We start from the raw sequence: 25,098 nt of genomic DNA, 5'->3' as shown, positions 1-25,098 counted from the left end.
AGCAGAGCCAGTGCAGAAATTCAGAGCATTAACACAAATGCTTTTCATTAAAACTCAATCAACACTGCAGCAAGGCTACCAACTGAGATTAGGAATTGACTGATCGGAGAATGTCACCAGCTTTCAAGACTGAGAACTAAAAACAAGTACAGAGAAAGACTCAATAAAAACAGGCGATACAGGAACCTCCTAATCTTAAACACATGTTCATGAATAGAAGCTGTATGCACAACATGATCATTTTTTTTAAAGAAAAATTAGGGCTACCAATAGAGGCAGAACTTGGAATGAAAGACATGTATTTGTACAGAACGAGAATAGTCACCATGGTGCCAATGTGCCTACAGATTATCCATAAAGCTCACCCGATTGCTGCCTTTTAATTATATACATACATACATACATACATACATACATAAAATTATTTAATTAAACAATAACTATATGAGAAAGAACCTTGCTGTGAACCATCACCTTCATGCCCCATAATGACTCTGGGCCTCACCAAGACAGCACAAACAATATTAGCCAATAAAATTAAAATGTGGGTAGTTCGGCCTAGAGCAGGGGTAGGCAACCTTGCCTCTTTTATGACTCGTGAACCAACTCCCAGAATTCCTGAGCCAGCCATGCTGGTTCAGGAATTCTGGGAGTTGAAGTTCATGAGTCATAAAAGAGCCAAGGTTGCCTACCCCTGGCCTAGAGCTTTTTGGGGAAGGCTTGTAAAAAGACAAAAGGGAAGGGGTAGGAAGGAGAGGGAGTAGCAGCACCACACCTACTTGCCTCTTGTTAAGTAAGCATTTGAAGTGGTAAAAGCGCTGTTGTGATAGATGTGGCTACATTGTCAAATATAGTAATCCAATAGAAGAGACCAGTTCAGGGTTAGTTCTTAATGCTTTCTGGTTATTTTGGAGTTGTTTTGAGGAACTCATCTCTTCCAGTAGCAACACCCAAGTGATCAAGGATCAGCACCAGACAAACAATAAAGCAGAAAAGAATACTCTAGTCAAGGAACCACCAAGGAGGAGATCACACACTCCCACCAAAACAGGAAGGGCAGGCTATTTTATATATATATAAACAGGAAACAAACCCTACACTCATTCACTTACTCACTGGGATGACATTACTTACCTAGGTAATAAAATGTCTGCAAACAAATAACCAAATAACCAGACTTCCACAGAGAAGTAGTGGTGTGGTGACTGCCTCAAAAGGTTGCATAGCCTTGAGGCAAAAGCTGTAATGCCACACCTATGTGGTCCACCTTCATTGTTCTGTTGTTATGTACATTTCCAGATGGCTGTTATATAGCTGGACATCAAAGATGGAAGAATAATTGCTTAGAAAAAAGATTTAGATCTTGGCAGCATCTAAAGAAAACTCTGATAGGATCAGAGCAACAGAATCAAAAGATAGGAAAGGCATTTCAATGGAAGCTTAGATAGAACTGGATTGTCTTTCAATTTATAGTTTTTAAGAAGAGGTTCAGCAGTCATCTAACAGAACTGATCCAACCAATACAATTATTTTCTGAACCCACATACAAAGCCTTAATCGCAAAGTCCCTTGGAAAGACACAGCATGTGGAATCACAAATAGTTTCTAGGACTGTTGCTTCTTCTGAACTAGACAGGTATGAATAGGTTAGTCATAAGCACTAGTCATCTTCATTAGTTCCTTTTTCATTTTTCCTATAAATAAATGAAAAAAAGCAAAGCAAAAACCATAAATCACTTCATGAAATTATACTATTGGAGGGTCATGAGTGAATTGCTCCTTTTATAATATGGAGCCCCAATGAATAGTTTTCTTGCTTTCATGATCACCGGCTTCAAGCAGGAAAAAAAAAAGAATGTGAAAAAAAAAATGTAGCCGTCGGACAGATTTATTTACCATGAATGATTCACACATAGTATGCATGACTGCGGGCATCACCTCTCCCAAAACCTGGCAATGTTACAGGGAGCAATTTCTCCTCCCACCCCCAAGCATCAGCTTAACTTGAAGAGTTTCTGCATTATAGTAAGCCATACAAATGTGCTTTTCTTTCAACATTAAGCATGAATTATATATTGACCAAACACCTTTCATGTGGCCAAAGCAAGGAAAATCTAACTTGACATTTATTTTTTGGCTTTCCATGTCACTTTCAAGGACAAAACCCAAGTTGTCCTAGAAGTAAAAGTCTGCCAAGCCCTAGAATTCTATACTGTCCTAAAAGTGTGAATCTGAAGTTGTGTTTTAATCTTTGCCTAAATTATATACTCCCTAGGTGGTCTAAGGTAAGGTCTCTTTTTTAAGTTTCAGCCATTACTTACCCTATAGAACACAGAGTAAGCAGTGTTTTTACTTGAGTACATTTTTTTATCCTATGTTTCACCCAAGGAATTTAGGGCTGTACATATCATTTCAACTTCTTGATCCCTTTTATCCCCACAACAATTTTGTGAGATAAGTTAAGGTTGACAGCAATTAATCCCAAGTTATAAATTGCACGGATGACTGGAGAATTGAAATGTGAACTCTCTGTCCAATACTTTATCCATATAGAGTTCACTGGGTGAGCTCACGCATTGCCTTAAACCAAAGCTTATGGAACTAAGTCCAATTCGAGTGGGTTCACGTCTCTTGCTACATCACAAATTAAGGGTAAACATCTTCTGAACAAAGGGCCATCTTGCTTCCAATGTGGGCCGGACTACTTTAAATTCACCTCCCTTGTTTTATAATAATTTATGAAGTGGGTTTTTTTTTTTGTGGATCAGGAGATTTTGTTGATCAGGAGAAAGAGGGAGGGAGGGAGGGCACACAGTAAGTTTCAGCTTTTTGCTTCATTCAGTGGAAGGTACATTTTTTTAAAATAGAGGCCAGGTAGTCATCTATCAGGGATTGAGTCAGAACTGAAGAAGCTTCTTAGATAAGAAGTGAACCATCTTCAAGGAAAAACAAAGAAAGTCTACTGCCTCTTGAAAAAGCATCTTTGGGTCATCTATCAGGGATGGTGTAGTTATTTCTAAAAATGTGTAGGAAGTTGGACTTGATAACCTGTTAGGTTCCTTCCCAATATGATTATTCAACAACAGTGGCACAGGACTCCTTTTCAGTATGATAGCTGCTTTATACAACTGGATAAAAAATTCTGCAGCCCACCACTAGACTAGGAACTAATGGCCCTATCTCCATTGCAGGACTTTTTCCTTATTTTGGAGGGGGATGCTTTTGGTGGATTTGAAGGAATGAAATGAGAATAAAGTATCAATTTCAAATTGATGAAGGAAGGAAGGAAAGAAGGAAGGAAGGAAGGAAAATCAGCCTAGTATTTTGGAGGATGAAGGGATTTGTTTTTTAAAAAATATTTACAGTTTATTGTTTTTTAATAAGCAACACAAAGAGAAAAAAACCCACAAGGATGATGATGGAGAAACATACATAAAAATGAAGGATGGAGGGATTCATGACTTCATTGGCAAATTAAACAGAAGGTATTATCCTTTAAATCCTCCAAAACCCCAAGATCTGAAAATGTTCCAACTGGGGCCAAACTTTTTTACCCTGGCTGTAAACCATGGTCTGCAAACCACAATGTGTGGGTTACAGACTATATTAAACCTAAATCAAAATGCTTCATTATAGGATGCCATGCTTAAATGGAGACAAGGGATTACTCTTCCCAAATGTATTAATATGTGTGAAGCATTGTATTGACTTTAACTGAGTCACTATAAATCCTAACTTTGTTCAGACTGTTCTTTCTTAAAAAACAATGATCCACCCTCCCACACCCCTTGTTGTGACCTTTGTATCACTACCACAATCTGATAGAGATTCAAAGAGTTCAAAGAATTTCTGAAACAACAAAATTTAGAATCAGGCCCATGCATGAGATACCTGCTCTCTTTAAACAAGTATACACAACAGAAAATTCAATGTGATAGCAGCAAACAAAACTAAGAGAAAGTAAAAATGCTTCCGAACTCAAAAGTTAACCCCCTACATGATGTTTCAAAATCAGAATTAGGCTATCCCCACAGATTTCTTTCTAGCCTCTGCCTGTAAAAATTCTGATTTCTAGAAAAAAATGAACTGTTATAGCATAAATCTGTATCACTAAAGATCTTCTTGCCAAATGTCTTCTATTGCCTTAGGTATAATAATTTGTTGAATAGATGTTGGAAAATGATTTAAGCTATTGGGTTCAAAGGAAAAGGTAAGGGTCAAAAAATCTGTACCTGTATGAGCTGCAGATTATCCAGGTGGTTTTTCAGCACTTTGCTGAAAACCTTTAACATTTTGTATATTTGAGCTTTATGAACTTTCTTTAATTAAGGAGTCAATGTCATCAGGAATTCATTAACAGTATCACAGATGAATAATCAAGAAAATAAAGCATGAAACAAAATTTTTGTCCTATAAAATTCCTTACCTTGAATGCACTGAAGAGTTCCATCTTCACCCCTTATGGTAAAAGTTTCACCTGGATTAACTTGAACAAAAATGACCTGCCCAGAAAAAAAAGAGAAAGAAACTAACATGAAAATCTTCAAATCATTTCAGTTTAACTGCAAAGTTTACAGTACGGCACAGAAAAGGTTTTTCAGAAAAAGAAACAGGATAAATCGAATCCCAAACTATTATTACACAAGTCATAATTCTTTAAATTAAGCTATATTTAAACCTAAAATAGAAAAGCAAACATACAGTATTCTTTAAAAGGAGCCCAAATTTTCATTTGACATCTACCGAGGTCTACCAATGAAAGAGGCTCAAAGGGCAAACTCACTGAAGAATATCATCTTAAAACAGAATATATTTTAATAAATCAAATTACAAACCTGCTGTTTCAAGCCCAAATTGCTCATGATCCAAAAACAAATAAAAATGTAAACAAATCCCAGCAAGAAGTAAGCCAGGAAAACAATGGTGCTGGTTAAATAATCATCATCATCAACAAAAAAAGTGCTGATCCAGCTATACACAACTGTGACCATTTAACCAAATAATTTCTGAAACCAGCTTCACTACAGAATTAAACTAAAAGACTACTATTTCTTTGGCCATTTTAATTTGTAAAATATCTTAGCCTGTTTATTTGCAGTTGTTCTTCATTTTATTGTCAATGTCATTGTTTCATGGTATATCACAGCATCCAGTTGCCTAAGTACCGTAACTCCATTTGCTTATGCACCAACCCAGCTCCAATGAGTGAAGACACACAAATGTTTCAAAAAAATAAATAAAATTTATTCCAGATGAGCTGCCTTAAAAGTAGAAACTGCATATTTCTCTCTCCAAAGTCACGTTCCTACAAACCACTATAGAGAGAGAAAATTCACTGAACATAGTGGGACTTACTGCAGATTGGAACAGAGCTGCAATCTTATCATCCCACAAAATAAATTAATCATCCTCACGGGGGTGCATTCCAACTGAAAGGGTCTTTGTAAGCTATCAACTTATCAGAACAAAAAGAGGAAGGAGACTGAAAAAAGTACACCATGCCAGAGAAAAGACAAAACATTATGAATTATTTAGGAAAGGCATTAAAAAGAAGACAAGGATAAATACCATTCTATCATCCTACAATTTACCCACATCTGGGGTGCTCATTAGGGAAGTGGAGGCTAAAACATATAAAGAACCGTTGTTGGAAATGGGTATGTCTAGTTTAATGACTAGGGATGATATGATAGCAGTGTTCCAATATCTGAGGGGCTGCCACAAAGAAGAGGAGGTCAACTTATTCTCCAAAGCACCTGAAGGCAGGACAAGAAGCAAGGGATGGAAATTGATCAAGGAGAGAAGCAACCTAGAACTAAGGAGAAATTTTCTGACAGTTAGAATAATTAATCTGTGGAACGACTTGCCTCCAGAAGTTGTGAATGCTCCAAAACTGGAAGTTTTTAAGAAGAGACTGGACAGCCATTTGTCTGAAATGGTATAGGGTTTCCTGCCTGAGCAGAGAGTTGGATTAGAAGACTTCCAAGATCCCTTCCAACTTTCTTATTCTGTTCTATTATTATATCAGCAAGATGGAGAGTAAGAGAAAAGATCAAGTAGTTTTCTCCCCTACGGTGAAAAATATTTAATAGTTGGGATTTTCTTGTTTAAGGGGAAAATAATGGAGTAGAACATCATTTGGAACTGTCCATTGCCCCTCTCATCCAAGAAGCTTAGAAGGAAGAGTAAATTGTTCTTTTCTCCCCTATTTAATTCTCACAAAAGCTCTGTTAGACAATGATTGACCCAAACTTTAAAGAAAAAGTAGGAATTTCAATCTGGATTTTCTTAACCCAACTTTCTGACTATAATGCCACATAGTAAAGTAAATACCATCTTGAGATACACATTGCTTCAACCAATGTGACTGGATCACGGTAGAGCCAAACTTCACATAAATAAGCATTCTGAAATGAGTCCACAGCTGATACCATTTATTGCCATCGGGCATTCTAAGGGGTGAAGCTCAAATACTTTGGCCATCTAATGAGAAAAGAGGACTCGTTGGAAAAGAGCCTGAAGTTGGGAAAGATTGAAGGCAAAAGGAGAAGGGGGCAGTAGAAGATGAGATGGTTAGACAGTGTCATCAAAGTAATGAATATGAATTTGGGCAGACTCCGGGGGGGCAGTGGAGGACAGGGGGCCTGGCATATTGTGGCCTGTGTTGCTCACAAAGAGTCAAACCCAACTTAGTGACTGAACAATAGATTCTAAGCTTACAATTCAGATATTACAACTGAATCAATTCATGTTTGATTTTTAAAAAACTGGAGTTCGGAAACAATGCAAAATGTAGATAAAACACCAAAATACACTAAAAAAATAAACAGAACAATCCTTAAATTACACAAAAAAGACGCAAAAAAGAGAAAGATAAAAAACAAACTAAGAGAAAAAAACCCCACCACTTATATTAAATTTACCAATAATCACTAAATATACCATAGAGTAAAATGTTATCAAAAAAATAACATAACATCTCAGCCAAAGTAGAATATGTTGCTTCATCCTTTGATTAATAGACAATATTGCCTTTTTCAAGACAAATTAAGTTAAACATTTCCAAATGCCATTTCTTAACTTCTGGAACAATATCACTTTTTCAAGTTCTCAATATAATTATTTTGGCCATCCCTCATGCAGGATACAAGAAGCTCTTCTTCTGGATACTCTTAGCCATGATAGCCATATCATGGTTGAGGCAAAAAGAGGATGAAAAAATATGACCAAGTGACATCTACCAATAATGCTTGCAATGATATCTGCGACTGGTGGCAGCATTTTGAAGCTGTCTAGCTTTTCAGAAGCTCTGTTATTTTAAACCTTTTAACGTGAATTGTACACCTGCACGAACTGGTATTCATAAGCACACTACCTCTGATTTTGGAGCTAGCATATGAGCAGCAGTTACAGATTGTTTTACCTTCCACGAATTTATCTAATGCCTCCTTACAGCCATTATTACATCTTGTGATCACTGAACCATGCCTTGCATGAAAAAGGAATTCCCTTTGCCTATTCTGGATCTGTCATCGTGCCAATTTTTGGATGATTATCCAGATTCTAGCTGGGTGGAATTTATTTTCTCACAATGAGATTAATGTTAGAAATCTCCATAGTCCTGCTCACCCTCCTTTCCTTTAATTTAAAAAGGCCTAAGTGCAGCCTTTTCACATATGTTGTTAGTCCCCAAATCAACACAGCTAGAAATATATAGCTAAAATAAACATTAGTTTTACTCCTACCTCCCTTGTGTCCAATTTTAGACAATAACTTCAGGAAAAGAACTCGCCTTTTTTCTTGTTGAGAAGTAAAGTACAATGGATATTGACAATAAGACATATAATGAAAAGTTACAGGAAAAGCAAAGGTAATTCATGAAACATAAGGGATGATTGCTGGCAGATGATATTAGGTGGAAGAGTCTGGGGACTTAACATATACCAGCATCATGCTTCAGTTCCTGATAAATAAGTTTGCAAGAATTGGCTGTAGGAACATCTGCACCAACTCTTCAATGCTTCATCCCAGTTCACAGTGCCTGAAAAGCATCCTTTAGTTGATTTCAAGATGGAATTGGAAACGAGGGAGTACACATTAAAAACATAATTATTTCTACTATACCCATAGGGGAAAAATAACATCCATCATGTACATTGCTCCCTGGTTCAGCAATGATGGAAAGACATTTGGGGAAGTAAGCTGCTTTCACAATGGTCATTTTTTTCCATCATACATAAAGTATTGTGGCTTTTTTTTAATTTATTAAATTTCTATACCAACCAACACAACTGTGACTCTGGCAGCTTACAACAGCATAATAAAAGCATATAAGTAAATGAATAAAAACACAAATTAAAAATAGAGTTAAGATCAAATTAAAACTTACAAGTAAAATAAAAAGTAGAGTTATTATTATTATATATAAACTATTTTATATATATCCTTTCAGAAACTGAAAGGATCATATCCTTAAAATTACGGTGACCAAGCTAAGAATCATGCGGAATTATTTAAGTTGCTTTGAGAATGAAAGTGTGATACTCGCTGGCCTCTTGAAGGAACACAGGCTTAAGGTTAATATTGTTAAACAAAAAAAAAATTTCATTTAAAAGGTTCAAAGTTTAGCCTAATCTGAACCACCAAGAAATGAAACCACACAGAGTGAGCCACAGATGGTCTAACACAGGGCTTTTCAACCAGTGGTACGGGTACCACCTGTGGTACATTGGCACCTGGCAGGTGGTACGCAACCATCCTAGAAAAGTGGTAGCGGGGGAAGTGAATGAGATGAACTGGTGGCAGCTCCACACAAGCCTGAGCAAGAGATGGCTGGAGCTGCAGGGCTGTCAGGGCTGAGCAGAAGTGCCAGGATCAGTGCCACTTTCCAGCTGATCGGTGCTTCTTCTGGGCTGTCAGGGCTCAGTGGAAGCGCCAGGATCAGTGCCAGGATCAGCGCCAGGCTCCAGCTGGAGCTCGGCGCTGATCCTGATGCTTCTGCTGAGCCCTGAAGAAGCACCAATCAGCTGGAAAGCAGCACTGATCCTGGCACTTCTGCTGAACCCAGAAGAAGCGCTGATCAGCTAGAATGTTACAGCATCTCCAGGGTCTTGTGATTTACATTCAGATGCTTGGCAACTGATTCATATTTATGACGGTCACAGTGTCCCAGGGTCATGTGAAGTGACCAAAACCTGCTGCAACCACCCAGCAGATGGGGGGAATAAAAATCAAACACCCCCCACCCCACCCCCGCTGCCAATCCTCAACAGAAATGCTCACAACAAAGAAAACCTCAGACAGGAAGAAGAGCGCCGCCACAGGCAGGCAGGTGTCTTGCTTGGCTGTGATTTGGGGGGGGCACTTTTTCAGTGCCACTGTAACTTCAAACAGTCACTAAGTGAACTGTTGTAAGTCGAGGACTACCCGTACTTTATCACTTTTTCCCTTTTTTTTTTTTTTTTGGTCATCAAGTTTTTGACACCTTGCTAGGCGACTGGTGGTACTCGGATGTTGCCATATCCTAAAAGTAGTACAATGGGTGAAAAGGTTGAAAAGCCCTGGTCTAACAGGTCAGGAGCGGGCTAGATTCTCAGCAGATGAAACTTGTAGAAGAATGGGATAATGCACCTGGAAAGGCAATCATTTAATTTCTTTTTTTTCTTTTCATTTTTAAATCAAACTCATGAAAAGGAAAAGCACTGCTCTTCTCCCAGAATTCTCAGAGCAAAATGTCAAATACACACAATAAGTCCCAATTTTAGAGTCTGGCATTCCCCCTTCAAAGCATTGGCCAGTTAACATCAATCCATCAATAAAAGAGGTACAGTAGAAAATTGAGACAAATACATGTATTGCACATCTCTCTAGATTCTTAAAAAATATTTGCCTGTTCTCTGATTTGCCCTGAGCAAATGGAACAAGGGACAGAGACTTCTTAAAAGCTGCCCATCTGGAAAGATCTTAGAAACAGAAACACTTACTCTACTTTATTGCATGCCCAACAGTTTGACACTATTCCAAGCAATATTTTTTCAAAAATCTATATATGTGCGAAGGGAGCATGTCCCTTCATTCATAGATTTTACAACTGTATTACAGGTGGTCTTCTACTTACAGCCAATTGCTTAGCGACCATTTGAAGTTATGAAGGACCTCCCCAGGGTATTTATGACTCAGATTTGAAGTTCTGATGGCTTTCTCCCATGGTCATGTGATCACATTTTGAGTGCTCAGCAACTGCCCCTATTACAGTCATGTGTAATGTCCATGGTCACATGACCACGATTTACATAATGTATTTTTCAGCAAAAACTTCCAGAAAAAAAAAACATTGCAAACAATGGAGTCACATAACAACCTCTGCAAAAAGGTCATAAAATCAAGTATGATCATTTGGTGACTCCTTAGTAATTGGCATGACTTACCACCATAATTCCAGGTTCAGTTATGGTCATAAGTCAGCTCCATGTCTGAAGGTAGACCCAAACTGGCAATTCCTTCAATGCCTTAACCACTATACTGCTTTGAGGAAATGTTTTAATATGTTCTCAAAATCCAGAGCAATTATGAACTTGGTCACTCAGTTTAAGCCTCTCCATTCTCATACATGGACCACTGCAATCTCTTACAACATACATCATCATCACGATATTGCTAATAATGTGGTTTTTTTTTACTGTACATCACCTACATTCTTAGTTGACTGAACTAAACAGATAATTTATTCCTCCTGACTTCCTTCCCTTTAAAAATTTTGAAACATGTTTGGGATATGTAAGCTGTTCTAATAGCTGTTTTACTATCTTTAATTCCAGTGACCTTTACCAAATTATCAAAGCAAAAAACCCTTTTCTGGACTAGAAACAAAAAGTTTAGAAAGTTAAAAGAAAAATGTTAGAGATTACATTGGCTCTAAAATCACTATAATTCTACTATAGCTTACTATTATGGCTAAATTATAAGTTTTAGGAAGAAAAAAATGCTAACGTGGATTACTGTGTTAGATCTGCCGCAAGGATTTGACAAGTTACTCATTAGAAGGCGCAAGGACAGCAAAGAGATCAGAATTTGAATTCCAGGAAAGAGAAAAATACACTGATAAAAGGCAATCTATCTGCAATCTTAGTTCAATCAGCAGTTAGAGACATCTGTCTCGCAGCCTGGAAAGGCCTATGAATTATTCACAAGGACCACTGTTTCCTTCAAATAAAGACACAGCATTCAAAACAAAGTGATAGAACCGAAAGATCGAACTGAGCTTTGCTCTTTAAAGGCACACGTTCTTTAAGTTACGTGGCATTTCACTAACATTCAAACTATTGGACTTTCAGAAATTAAGCTCTAAAGTCTACTTTCTAGAAATCAAAATTGACTCCACGCTGCCACCACTCCTTTGGCACAAGGCCACCTTTAATGTACAAATTCCACAAAGACTTCATTCCTTAAAGATGAGCTGTATTATTCTTCCAGTGTTCGGGAACAGAATCAACATATGTGTTTCCTATCAAATTTTCTTGAAATGTTTTAGTATTCTAAAAATGAGAAAAATAGAGCAATATGTTTCTCTGTATTTTAGATTGAATAGATTGAAATTTAAGGATTGAATCAATCTGGTATTGATATTATATGGATCTTTTTTCCTTTAGTTTCCTTTCTCTCCATATGCTTACTTTATTTAATCAATATTTGCTTTGCTTTTTCAATAAATATTAAATATATGTAAACTGTACCATAGCTCACATCTGTCTAATGCAGGGGTTCCCAACCAGGGGTGCTCGTACCGCCTGGGGGTGCGAGATGATATTCCAGGGGTGCGAAAACTTGGGTTTTCAAAATGATAGTGTATATATATAATTTGTTGCCATTATTTCAAACTTTTGTAAGGGGTGCGAGAATACATCAGAAGCGTTCTAGGGGTGGGGGTATAGAAAAGGTTGGGAACCACTGGTCTAGTGGTATCACATGATCTTGAAACTTTGGCCTACTACTAACTTACTTATATAGGAAATGCACTTTGCCCGAGATTAAAAGTGCTCCTGGAAGAGGTTAGTTACTCCTGGCACCAGTGATGGAAAAGAAGGATATTTTTTTTTGCCTTTTCAAAGTGTTTACATCTTCCATGATTCAGGCCTGCTGAGTTACTATAGCAACCAGACAATAATCTAGAGTCACCTCAAAACACTGGACCAGCTTCAGCATCTTAATGCTCAATTTCCTCTGACAAAAGATGCAAAAAAATTATCATCCTTCCAAAGTGCTGCAGAGATGGCCAGGGTTCATCAAAAAAGTAGCTTCTTTGTCTCACTGGGATGTATAAAGGATATTGGTAAATTCAGTGATACCTCTCTCTTACTATTCTATGATACTGAAATTTATTCATATATGCATTTTTGTAGAAGCTTATAAACATAACATTACATTTCCTAGCTGTATTGGAATTGTGTCTGCCATCATGTTGTCCATGTTGGCTAAGAATTCTGGGAGTCATAGTCTTGGCAAAGCTGAGGACATCACAATGAGAAACAATGCTTCAATCTTGATTTCAAATGAAAGGAATATTGCCCACATTTGTATAAAACAGCCATGGTGATAGGGTGGTTAGAATGCAGTATTGTAAGCTAATTCTGCCGACTGCCAAGAGTTTGATCCTTAATGGCTCAAGGTTGACTTAGACTTCTACCCTTCCAAGGTTGGTAAAATGAGGGCCCAGATTTGGGGGCAATATGCTGACTCTGTAAACTGTTTAGAGAGGGTTGTAAAGCATTATGAAGTGGTATACAAGTCTAAGTGCTATTGCTAATATGCTGAAGAATCATGGCTTACTCTTCATACACTTTTGGTAACAATGATAACCACAAAATATAAAATCCTCAAATAACAGTAGTATGACTATGGCAAAAGAAAACTAATACATGCTTGGGTGTAATCTCAACCATCCGGAACATCACTTGAACACTATCAGCATTGACCAAATCATCATCTGTCAATTGCAGAAAGCAGCTTTATTTGGAACAGTTTACATCCTGCAATGATACCATTAATATTATTAAACAACATATGCGTATACCAGGTCCTTGGAAGGCTCGATAGGTGGGTAAAAATGCCCAATCCAGTTTAAATATCTGGCTGACTGTGCAACCAACCATAAAAATAATAATAAAGTTATGTTTTGTGAACCTGAACACACTTCATATTCATTCTTTCAAGGCTTCTCCTCCATAGAGAATGATTTACCAGAGACAAGAAAAACACAGAACAGAAGGCTAAGAGGAATCATCATAGCCTAGTCTTCTGTTCTACCAAGGTGTATCACGAGGAAGAGGGGGTAGATTTATTCTTCTTAATATCTGATGGTAAGACAAGAACAATGAGTGGAAGCATTACACTATAAGAGTTCCAAACTTGATCTCAGAAGGAATTTCCTGACTGTGAGCGCTTACTAAGCAATGCCTCTTGAAGATGTGCCTGCTCCATCACTGGAGGTTTTCAAGAAAAGACTGAACAGCCATTTGTCCAAAATGGAATGAAGATTCCAGCACTGGACAGGATGTTAGACTAGAAGACATCCAAGTTCCTTTCAACCCTGTGATTCTATATCTACAACAAGCAGGCTGGGAAGAAGGAATAGAAATTCATAAGATTATGGTCAAAAATTGTACATACACAATCCTGGCTAAGGAACCTGATCTAAGTCAGAAGCAGTACAGAAACTGGATGAGTCAGAATCTAATTCCACCTTTAATGCTGGTTCTGATGGTATTGTCAGATAAACAAAACTGATATCCAGCCTCAAATTGTCACAGGAACATCAGGGTCTAACTACAACAGCTTCCAAATCAAGACTTATGCAGATTAATCAAGCAAGTCTAAATCTTGAATGCATTCTTATTCACTCTTCAATTCTATGGAATCTATTGCCTTATCCTATTATTGTATTTCCTGCTTTCCTGCTATATTCCACAGCAAAAGGATGCATCCAACCTTAGCCATTAAAACTACTTTTCTCTAATAATGGATCTGTGGAAGTCATGCTGTCCCCAACTGAACGTAAATCGCATCTTCAAGATTAATGGTCCTTTACAGACCTGTCTCCATAAATGTATCCAATCCGATTTTGAAGTCATCCAAGTTAGTAGCCACAATTAAATCTTATAGTGTGTTCTGTATTTGAGCAAATGCTCTTTTGTTTGCTCTAAATTTCCTTTCAATAGCTTCATTGGATGATTCTTATCTGTAAGTTTCAAAAGAGAAAATGAAACTTCTCCATTTTTTCCACATTATGTAGGATATAGGACATTGGTGGCGAACCTACGGCACGGGTGCCAGAGGCGGCACTCGGAGCCCTTGCCTCCGCTCGTGACCCCCTCCTCACCAGCAACCCCCCTGGAGGAGAGTCGCCCCCGAGCGTGGCGCACGTGGAGCAGCGCAGCTAAGGACATGGCAGCCAGGCAGCATAGACAAGACTCTGCCCTCACGCCCCAATGCGCACAGTTGATGCTGCGGGCCGCAGGCAGAGAGCGTGGCTGCCATGGCACTGCTGGGCTGCCTGGGTGATCTGCAGGGGCGGGGCCAGTTTTTGGGCACTCGGTCTCTAAAAGGTTCGCCATCACTGATATAGGATATACGTAGGTGGATTGCCTCGGTACAGGTAAGTTGAAAAGCACATGTGGTGCATGACAAGATCAGCCTGCATCACAGGAACTGATAAGCGAAACTAAATGGTGACATATCATAAAAACAAAGGGATGTGAATGGAACAACATCTGGGAGAAAAAACTATGAGACTTCACTATGAGAACCTCATGTATAAGCCTTGCTCATTGCACAGAGAGGAAAATAAAACAATTTATCCTCCTATCAGCAAGCCATTATTTTCCCTCTTGTCTCAATTAAGCTATTTTTTGGCAGCATGGAACAAAAATCTGGTATGAGCTGATTTCAGGGAAGTTGGACATTTATCCATACATGAAAGTTGCAAGCAAGTCTTATATGGCTTGCCACAGCATGCTTCTCAAGTCTGTTTTCAGAATATAAATCACATGCTTGATGCTCTTAAGAGGGGGGAAAAACTATTTTTGTGCTTGTTTCTCTTTGCCTGTTCCCACTTTGGGGTTGTTTCCACCAAGACCTGTCTCTTTAAGAGAGGAATCTGCAGATAATTTCTATCTTTAGATTTCCTTCTCAGGAACTTTTTAAAAATTCAGATTGTGCAAATTCTGCCAGTCTGCTGGAAAACACCACTGTTCTCAAAAGCAAAAGTCATCATTTCTAAGCAGAAATATGAAGCTAAGAACATAATTTTGCTCCAACCGTATAATCAGGCAACCCACAATCCTGATTATGGAATTTTTCCTGCTGCTTTCCTCAAAGGAAAGCATAAAACACAACTACAACAATAAAGATTCTTCATAAAAGACCTGCCATGCTATTCCTGATCACAGAATAACCAGCCTATGAAAGTACTATGTATATGGAGATTCTCAATCATCCAGTCATGGTTGTCCCAAAGCTGCTTTTCCAAAAGGCAACTGGACTTTGTTGGGGGGTTTTTTCCTTGAAAACATTTCACTTCTCATCCAAGAAGCTTCTTCAGTTCTAACTGACTGGTGGGGAATGGAAGGATTTATATTCTTTGCAGTCATCTGGTCATTAGCACTCAAGCAGACTCTCAAGAGAGTTTACGAAGCATTTTGAAAATAAATACCCACATTTGAGGTTGTTTTGCTTTGCAGCATTCTTGTTCATTTTTAATATTTTTAAAAAATCAAGTTGGATATCAGGCTGTCTGCAAATACATCAGCAGTCACTGTGAATTAGTTGGAGGTCTTAAGACTTAGTCAAGCAGTGGATTCACTGATTTTTTTCTAGAGGTGTTGGCCATTGGAGTTTGTCAGAATTGAAATTCATCTAGAGATCTGAACTAAGAAGTATATATAAGTGACATATAGGTGTATTTCTTTCTTTTTCTGTTTTTTGAGGGTTAGAACCCCTGAATAAACAAGTGGAAGTGATTCAAAATGGATGAAGAGGAACTAATTAAGCAGATACACAAACTGGGGCTACATCTGGTTGAAAGTATATATAAGAAAACAGAGTTTTAGAAATTTACTCCTATTTAAAGCTGAGTCCATACTTCTGTCCTTTGTTCCTGTCCATTCTAATCATGAACAGTTTGGAGGGTAATGTATTTTATTTAAAGAGAATGGGTGACTAAGAACCATATCAAGGCATATTCACAGGGAGCTTCCATACACATAGTGACTTTCATCAACTTTTAGAATGAATGAAATAAACATAATTCTGGAAAAGATACTTTGGGCCACAGTGTTTCTTTTTCCAATTTAGTTACTTACTTTAAAGTGTGTATTTTATGCCTTTTAAAAGGCAGAAAGCTTAGAGGGGCAACGATAGTTTAAAAAAATAGTACAAAGCATCTTGGTACTAATGGGCACCATGCTAAGGCTCCCCTCACTGCCTAAATATACAGCAATTATGCTGTTAAATTTATTTATTAAATTTATATGCTGTCCATCTCACTATCCAAAGCAACTGTGTTAAAAAATTAACATTACATCTAAGCCCAGCTATTTGGCTAGAAACAAAATTTGCCAAGGAGAGCATTAAAGTATGCAACAACAATAGACACTGTCAAGCCAATAAGGCTCTGGCAGTTGCCCCCAAATACTGTGGATGCTTAAATTAGTTCATGATCGTCCCCCCCACACACACACACATTCCAGTTCATGCCATTAACTTCAGGACCCTACAATAAAGATATTATATGGCTGAGGTTTTCAGCACACTTTCTTAGGAGTTGTTAAGTCTGAAACTGAAGAACAGTTCCATTTGAGGCCTACTGGATCAGAATGATAGGCTGATATGTCAATCATGCCATCTACTTGAAGAAGAAATAGCTACAAAGAACTGTTGTGTAAAAGTGCATCTTGTTTTATGGATATTTTGTAAAATAGGATTAGCAGCTTACTTCTCCCTCAATTATTCACGTACTAAGCTATCAGGAATCCTTTGGCTCTATCTTGCTATGCAGGACATAGAAGAAAGCAAAACAAATTTGAAAACAACAACAACAACACAAGATAGACCATTCTTCAATGTTGTTTCTTCTCTAGCATCAAGACCCACATTCGTGATCACCATTCTCCAAAAGAGAAAAGGGGGGGGGAGGAGAAGAAACAACATGAAACACATTTTCCAGCCTACACTCCCTCAGCCCTTTCCTCCCACACCAATCACACAGGAATAAAATGGTTGCTATATACGCCTCTCTTTCAGAATTTTCTTAGTGCACCATGACATCAGCGTTGGAGATACAGCCAAGTTTAGAACTCCATCTGGGACAAATAACGCTGGGTTGGATTGTGCTGCCTTTTGTTTATACACAGTGACTGAGAATGTCTTGGTGGTAAGCAATCTTGCTCATAAGATTTATTTCTCAACTCTTCCAAAACTTTTTTTTTTCTTTTTACATCCTGGAAATACTTTCAGACTCATGTTAATTTTCAAAATGGTGAATTAAAATGGGTATTTCCCCCTTCTCTGTCTTCCTGCTTCATCTCCAAAAGTAATTCATTGTTCTGAAAGTTGTAATTAGCCTTTAAGATGAAACACTTTCTTGAAAACTAAAAAGTGCTGTTGCAAACAAGGAAAATTAAAGGCCCATTCTTGCATTCTTCCCAGCTAAACTTTAATTGAAGAGATTCTAGAGTCCACCTGGGAATTTGACTAAGAATACTCTGAGCAGGTATGAATTATCTGTTTTCAAAACTTTGTAGATAAGGAATATACAATTCCTGCCTTAATCCTCTTGCCTGACCATCAAAACGTACAAATTACAGTTGCTCCCAATGAATGCTTTGCTCAAACTCAAAAAGTTTTCCAACACAAAAAAACCAAATATAAAAATGAGGAACTTGCCCCTTCTTTTTATGCTATTTTTCAATATGCAGGTATCACTCAGTACAGAACAGATCTTCATTTATGGATTCACATGGCACATCAATAAAAAAATAGTTGCTGCTGCTGCTAGTGTTTCTGTGATTAGTTTTTCAATTTACAAAAAAAAGTTTTGTTCATACTTTTCATAAGAAGTTGGGTAATTACCATGCGAGCAGAAAATGATAGGAAGGAAGGAAGGAAGGAAGGAAGGAAGGAAGGAAGGAAGGAAGGAAGGAAGGAAGGAAGGAAAACAACAGTCCAAGTCATAACATCTCAAGTATTATTACACTAAAAAAAGACTGAAGAACATGCTACCTTTAAATGGAGTAGTTTGAGTCTTATTCATGTTATCGCTATATCAAAAACTTCAACAGTTTCTGAATTAGTTGATGATTATGCAATCAACCAATATTCTGATCAGGGATTTTGAAGCTTGACTCAATGAATATGTCATCTTTGATCTTCTCTATGTAATGAGAAATGACCATCTGCCATTGTCTAACTAGAAAATTGCTTGTTGTTAGAGAGAAAATGTGATACAGATTACTTAAATTCCAGACACAGCCATGAGTCACCCAATTTTTTAATTAGTTTTGTCCTCAGTGTTTATATCTCCCTAGACAAGTTGGCCATTTAGACTTTTGAGGAAACTCAACATGATGAATCCATTAGATAAATGGTCGTGCTGAACAAGAGTCTTCAAGGATGGGGACCAAATAGGCAAGATGGCAGTTGTGCTATTGAGATCAAAGCCTCACCCCTTTGCCACATATATAAAAGGGGTGGAGTTTCAATTCAAGTCTCTTGGCTATGAGACTTTCTGGGGAATCTTGCATTACATAGTCTTCAACCCTATCACAGAACAAAGTAAATTAGTGAAAGGCATTAAAAATAATACTAAAGTTCTCTCTCTCTTCTTTCTCAAGAATTAGTTCCATTTTAAGGCCTGGTAGCACAGTGGTTAAAGTGCAGTATTGCAAGCAAACTCTGCCCGCAGCCATGAGTTCGATCCTGACAAAGCTCAAAGTTGACTCAGCCTTCCATTCTTAACCAGGTCAGTAAAATGAGGATCCAAATTGTTGGAGGCAATATGCAAATAATGCTTACATTGTAAATCGCCCAGAAAGTGTTGTATTTAGGTATGTAAGCCTAAATACTATTATTATTTCTATTATACCATGGACCTTAATTCTAAGTAAACATATAAACCATCAGTACACAAGTCACAAATAGCAGAAATATACATTCCAAGCCACCACCACCAGACTATACTGACCTGCTGTGTTCCATCTCCATTGACTAAGTGAGGCATCATGGCCACTTCCCCATTCAGCAGTGATGGCAACTCCAGTGGGATTTGGTCGGTCATCATCATTGTGACGTACATTCATGGAGAATTTTCCTCTACGGGCTTCCTAAAAGAAATAAAATTTACAGTGGATAATGTGATTTTTCTTTCTTTCTTTCTTTCTTTTTTTTATTTTCATCAGAACTTTTAAAAATGCAAACATTTGCTGCCATATTGAATAGCTGATACTAATCTATTAACAGCTGATAGATATTATGCCTTGTTACCATAGACCACAGCAATGCATAGAAATTATGTTAGTAATAATCCCATATTTATGAAATGTGACTTTTTAAGAGTTGCTTCTCTGGACTGAGGAGAAATGCAAGTTGATTTAATAAAAATAAATAAATGGTATTATTTATCAAACAGAAAAAACTGAGCACCTATACTTGTACTTTTCCGCAGTGGCCACCATGTTTACCACCCATTTATTCTTTAAATTAATTTTTCAATTAAGCAGCATTCTAAAGCTCTATAAAACTATATCAAATCTTTAATAAATATGCATACCAATCTTTCTCACTACTAACTTGCAAGGAATGAATACAAACAGAGAAAAACTACCTAGCAAAGCCCCACTCTGAATTTGCAGGTTAGATTGAAAATAAGATCTTCTTTAAGTCAAATGCTACTGCAGGCAATGCCACGGATACCCAGACAGCTTTTTTTGTCATCTCAAGTCTATATGGTCTACTAGCTTGCATTCAGAACCATTCAGGTGAGAAATATAAACTACAGTACTATTTGCAAGATAAATTAGGCAGGGGGGAACAAATTACAATCAACATGGTAGTCTCAGATGCAAAATGTACACAAGCTTTAGCCAAGCCATAACCAAGAAATTAGTGTTCACAGATACACTGGCAATAGTAACAGTTAGATTCAAAAAAGGCTCCTGGTCACAAAAATCTACTTCAGAGAAAACATATTGGTCCCAGACCAGTACGCATTCATCCAACACTGAAGCAAGAACTGGGTGGAGATGGCCAATATTACAAAATGAAGAAAATTATATAATTTTGGGTGCAGATAGAAGACAAACATTTCAGAACTAAATATTCTAGTGCTGTAGAATGGACTTAGATTTTTCTATATTTACATTTGGAAGCAACCAATCTTTTTCTAACATAGAATACAACAGGTATTTCCTTCTGATAAAGTCAGATTCACACAAACTATCTATCAAATGCCCATAAAAAGACTGATGTCATTTTACATGCACTACTTATTTCATCTATAATTCTCCACTTTTATGAGTACCAAGAAAAAAAAAGAGTCTATCTAGATTCCCTTATTTTGCTCAGACAAGACCTTGCTTTAAATTATGGGTTTTGTTTTTATATTTAAGAATTATTTTACTTTTGACATGCTGAAAGATTAATTCTAGGGGTTGGTGTGGAAACACATGTTTCTATTGTTTACCTATAGCTTATAAAAATACATATGGCACTTTCTCACAGCAACTTCAAGAGTATTTTGGCCTGTTATCATAACCCATCAATCATTGCAAAGACCCCCATAAATACAGGCCGCTTTCATCTGAACAGTCAGTCACTCAAAATCAGTGGTATTCCCTATTCACCTCAAGCACACTTGTAAAAGTTTGTTAAGAAGACTCTAAGAGATTGAAAGATAGTATACATGCATTAAATGTATCCTATGGGATACAAATGGAACTAAAACAAAACCCATATTGTACAGAGCTATGCCTGATAAAGTTCAACATTCCAAAGCAGTAATTTTTAAAATTCTAATACAATCATAACCATTTATGAAAGTAAGAAACCCATAAGGGACTGAGGTAGCATTATTGTTCAGTTCTCAAGCCAAAGCCAGGCCTTATCAAGCTAAGCATAAGTAACAAACATAATTAAGGATGCAGAACGGTACCTGAATTTCTACAGCAAATGTCATTTTCCGTTATACTTTTTAAGCAGCAGTGAAGCAAAAGGAACCTTGTGCAAACTAAAACACAGGGACTGCACATCACTTATTCAAAGATCAATACAAGTGTAATGCTTTAATCTCTGGTTTAGAATTTAAATAAATATCCTGATCTTGGGAGGAACTATAGGAAGAGCTCCTCAATTGTGGTTCACCTTTCTTCTAATTCAGACTCCCTAAATTCTGGAAATTTATTTTATTTGTTAAAACTTTATTTGTTAAATTTATTTGCCACCTATCTCACCATGCGGCTACCCTACAACAATAAAAAAGGAAGAAATGAAAAGGCTGCAAACAAAAAAGGTAAAGTAATAGAACAATAAAATAAACAAGGAAAAAGAATACAATGAGAATACATCAACATGGGAACAAAAAGATGGACGGGTGGAGAGCAGAGAGCAAAGGGGGAGGTGGAAACTGCCATCAATCCAATAGCCACCTCCAGTGTGGAACTCTCTCATTGTGTCCCCTAGAGCAGTGGTTCTCAAACTTTTCTTCACCATGGGCCCTCTTTAAATAATCTTTTGTGGCCACAGAACATGGCCGTGGACCCCCAAGACTTAACTCAAGATTTAAATCATAACATTTCTTCAAGCCTTCACAGATCCCCTATGACGACACCACTTCTCCCCAAGGGTCTGCGGACTATAGGTTGAGAACCACTGCCTTAGAGGAATATCAGACAGAATATTAAATAGAATAGAGAAATATAAAATAGAGGGGATTCCATAACATTTTCTCAATCTATGAAGTGAGGGTAAGCATGAAACATTTGGGATGTCAGAATCATCTTAAGTCAGTCCTTGAGCAATGTCACTCTCAACATCATCAAAATAGATGTCAGATTGACAATGGTCCATGCCTCCCAACCTGGGCAACTTTAGGGTTTAAGACTTCAACTCCCAGAATCTATTGATCTGGACAGTATGTGCAGCAAGTATTCCTTCCTTCTGAAGCTCATGGGGAGTAGCAAAGCAACAGGCCTTCTCAATTGAGGTTCTCATTTTACAGAACACTCTTGCTCTGGACATACAGATAGACACTATTCTACAGGCATTTCAGAAACTATTGAAAATAGTGTTGTTCCAGAGGATGCCTGGTCTTTATTTGGTCTAATTGAAAGGCATCTATAATGTGGCAGAAATCTATTCATGATTTTTATTGTCTTGTTTTTTCTTTTGACATTGTTGTTGGGCCAGGCACCTTATAAATACTGTAAAATAAAATATATCATTTATGTATATCCAAAAAGGTATTACTTAATTAGATCTTTTTTTTAAAAAAAAAAGTGAAGGGTTAATAACACATAATTTGGTTTCATATAGCAAAAGGTAGTCAACAGTAATTCTAAGTAAAAGCATCTTTTTAAGTCATCTATCAGCTGAATTGCAATAAAAGCTGCAATTTTGCTCAAGATTGAAGCAAATTTTTAATATTACAATGCATTTAAATTTTCTAGGAAAAAACCCCACCCGTCTAATATTAACATGTTAGGAAAATATTTTTTTCTCAATCTTCCTTTTGTTTTCTAATGGCAAAATACCTATACATTTTATTATTATTTTATATATGTGTCTGTGTGTACGTCACTTAACTGAGATGGGTGGTGTAGAAATGTATTTGTGTGTGCATCTATCCGTTCATCCGTTCATCCATCCATCCACCATCCCACATTACTGTCTTTGGGGGATTAAAGGCAGCTATGGTTAAAAAATAAAGCACACACTTCCAAAGTCTGAAAAGGCCTAGCTGAAGAGCAATTTAGATTTCAGTTTAACTTATAACCAAATGCATCTTTGCTAGAGTGTAATGTTTATTTGAACTGGATGGAAATTACTGCTGAATTCATACACAGAATCACAAGTACAAGAGAAGGTTGAGTTGAACTCCATTCCTTGATACTTCATCCATGCAGTTTTCTTGGGAAGATTACAGAAACAGTTTGTCATTTCCTGCTTCCGAGATGTTATTTTGGCCTCCCAATCTGGTAAAGTAAAAAAAATGAGGTCAACTCTAATTCAATACTGGTGGCTTCATGAACACATCTCTGTAGTCTTCTGTTGCAATATATATATATATAATGTGTTGCAATATATATATATCTAATGTGCACCTCAGGTGTTCCCTGGAAATGTCCTCTCCAAGTTCAGGCCCATCTAATTTAGTGTGTGAATCCAGAAAACTTCAGCCAGACAACTGACTGAAATATCATACTGTATTGAGTTCAGGTTAACAGAAAACTGCATAAGACATTGCAGATAAAGTGAATTCTGTATCAATTCCTTCTTTCAAGAGTTGTTGCTCCCCCCCCCCCCAATATTTTATTGTAGGAATGATAGCTTTTCTCCAGAATAATGGAAAGTATCTTCGAAAGTTATATCTACTGAACAAAAAATGCACAGAAAAAATAAAATGCCAAAAACAATTAGAAAGAATTATACACCAGAGGCTGTATAATGCACCCAAATGGCCATCATTATAATTACCTGCATCAAGGGTCAGGCAATGCTAACCAAACCATAAACTTTGTTATGCCAAAGATGCAAGAAAAAAATGCAATGCAGTGCACAACAATCAAAACTGTAGATACGCATCACATCTAAAAATTTAATATTTAGTATTAATAAAAACTAAGATGATCAAAGGCCTGGAGACTAAGACATATGAAAAACGGCTTCAGGACTTGGGTTTGGCTAGTCTAAAGAAAAGAAGAAATAGGAAAGAGATGATAGCAGTATTCCAGTATTTGAGGGGCTGCCACAAAGAAGAGGGGGTCACATTATTCACCAAAGCACCAGAGGGCAGGACAAGAAAAAATGGTTGGAAACTGATCAAAGAGAAAAGCAACCTAGAATTAAGGAGAAACTTCCTGACAGTGAGGACAATTAACCAGTGGAACAGCTTGCCTCCAGAAATCGTGGGTGCTCCATCACTGGAGATTTTTAAGAAGAGGCTAGACAGTCACTTGTCTCAGATGGTATAGGTTCTCCTGCTTGAGCAGGGGTTGGACTAGAAGACCTTCAAGCAGTGGTGAGATTCAGACAGTTTGCACAAGTTCGGCAGAACCGGTAGCTAATTTTTTGTTGCCCAGGCCCAGAATGGACTTCCACACAGAGAACCAGTTGCTCACATATCTGAATCCCACCACTGCCTCCAAGGTCCTTTCCAGCTCTATTCTATTCTAAATATTTACTCACATATCTAAATCCATGGTTCTAAGTGAGAATTTAAAGGAATCACTCACCACGTATGCCTAGAGCCACAGAGAGGATAGAACATTAAATGATCCAACCATGACAATTCTTCTCCATGGAATTATTGCATCACGCTCTTAGTTAAATACCAATTTCATGGCTCATCCCTACACAAGCAATTATATAGGAGCCTATGCCTATCATATAAGAGATAGCTTTTATATGATAGGTGGTAACATCACAGAACAATAATTTGTCAACTGTACATGTTGTCAAACAAATATTGTAGCAGTCTCTTCAAATCTTTGGAACTACTGGAAATCAATTGAGCACTGATGATGTTACCTAGTTAGGGCAATGAAACAAGCAAGCTCAGACAGCACCAAGGACCCCTCATCAACTTATTTTAAACTATTGATCCTTTGATTAGCCCAGGCATTACAATAAAACATCTACCCCCCGAGATCCGGATAATCCCGGATCTCCTAACCTTCCGCCGCGCCCTCAAGACATGGCTTTTTCAGCAAGCGGGACTGACCTAGGGTGAATTTTAAATAGGGATAATTTTTAATGATTTTAATAATGTCACAGCTACAAATATTTGGTTTTTAATTGGCTTTTATAGGGGAAATGTTGTGTTGTGTTGTTAGT

The 25,098-nt window shown here is 37.4% G+C and overlaps 1 protein-coding gene across 1 annotated transcript in view; it reads right to left on the bottom strand.

The window, feature by feature from the left end:
- Positions 1-19,369, bottom strand: part of FNDC3B (fibronectin type III domain containing 3B) — a 201,170-nt gene extending 181,801 nt beyond the window's left edge. The window contains exons 1-2 of the mRNA XM_015814932.1: positions 19,235-19,369; positions 4,427-4,502 (exon numbers count right to left, since the gene is read on the bottom strand). Coding sequence (XP_015670418.1) covers positions 4,427-4,502; positions 19,235-19,345 — 187 coding nt within the window. The 5' untranslated portion in view covers positions 19,346-19,369. The remainder of the gene's footprint in view (positions 1-4,426; positions 4,503-19,234) is intronic.
- Positions 19,370-25,098: the final 5,729 nt, after the last annotated feature.

This window comes from Protobothrops mucrosquamatus, unplaced genomic scaffold (assembly GCF_001527695.2).
Source record: "Protobothrops mucrosquamatus isolate PMUCROS unplaced genomic scaffold, P.Mucros_1.0 scaffold298, whole genome shotgun sequence".
Lineage (NCBI taxonomy): Eukaryota > Metazoa > Chordata > Lepidosauria > Squamata > Viperidae > Protobothrops > Protobothrops mucrosquamatus.
Note: the sequence above shows the minus strand (reverse complement) of the source record. Positions and strands in the feature narration are given on the sequence as shown.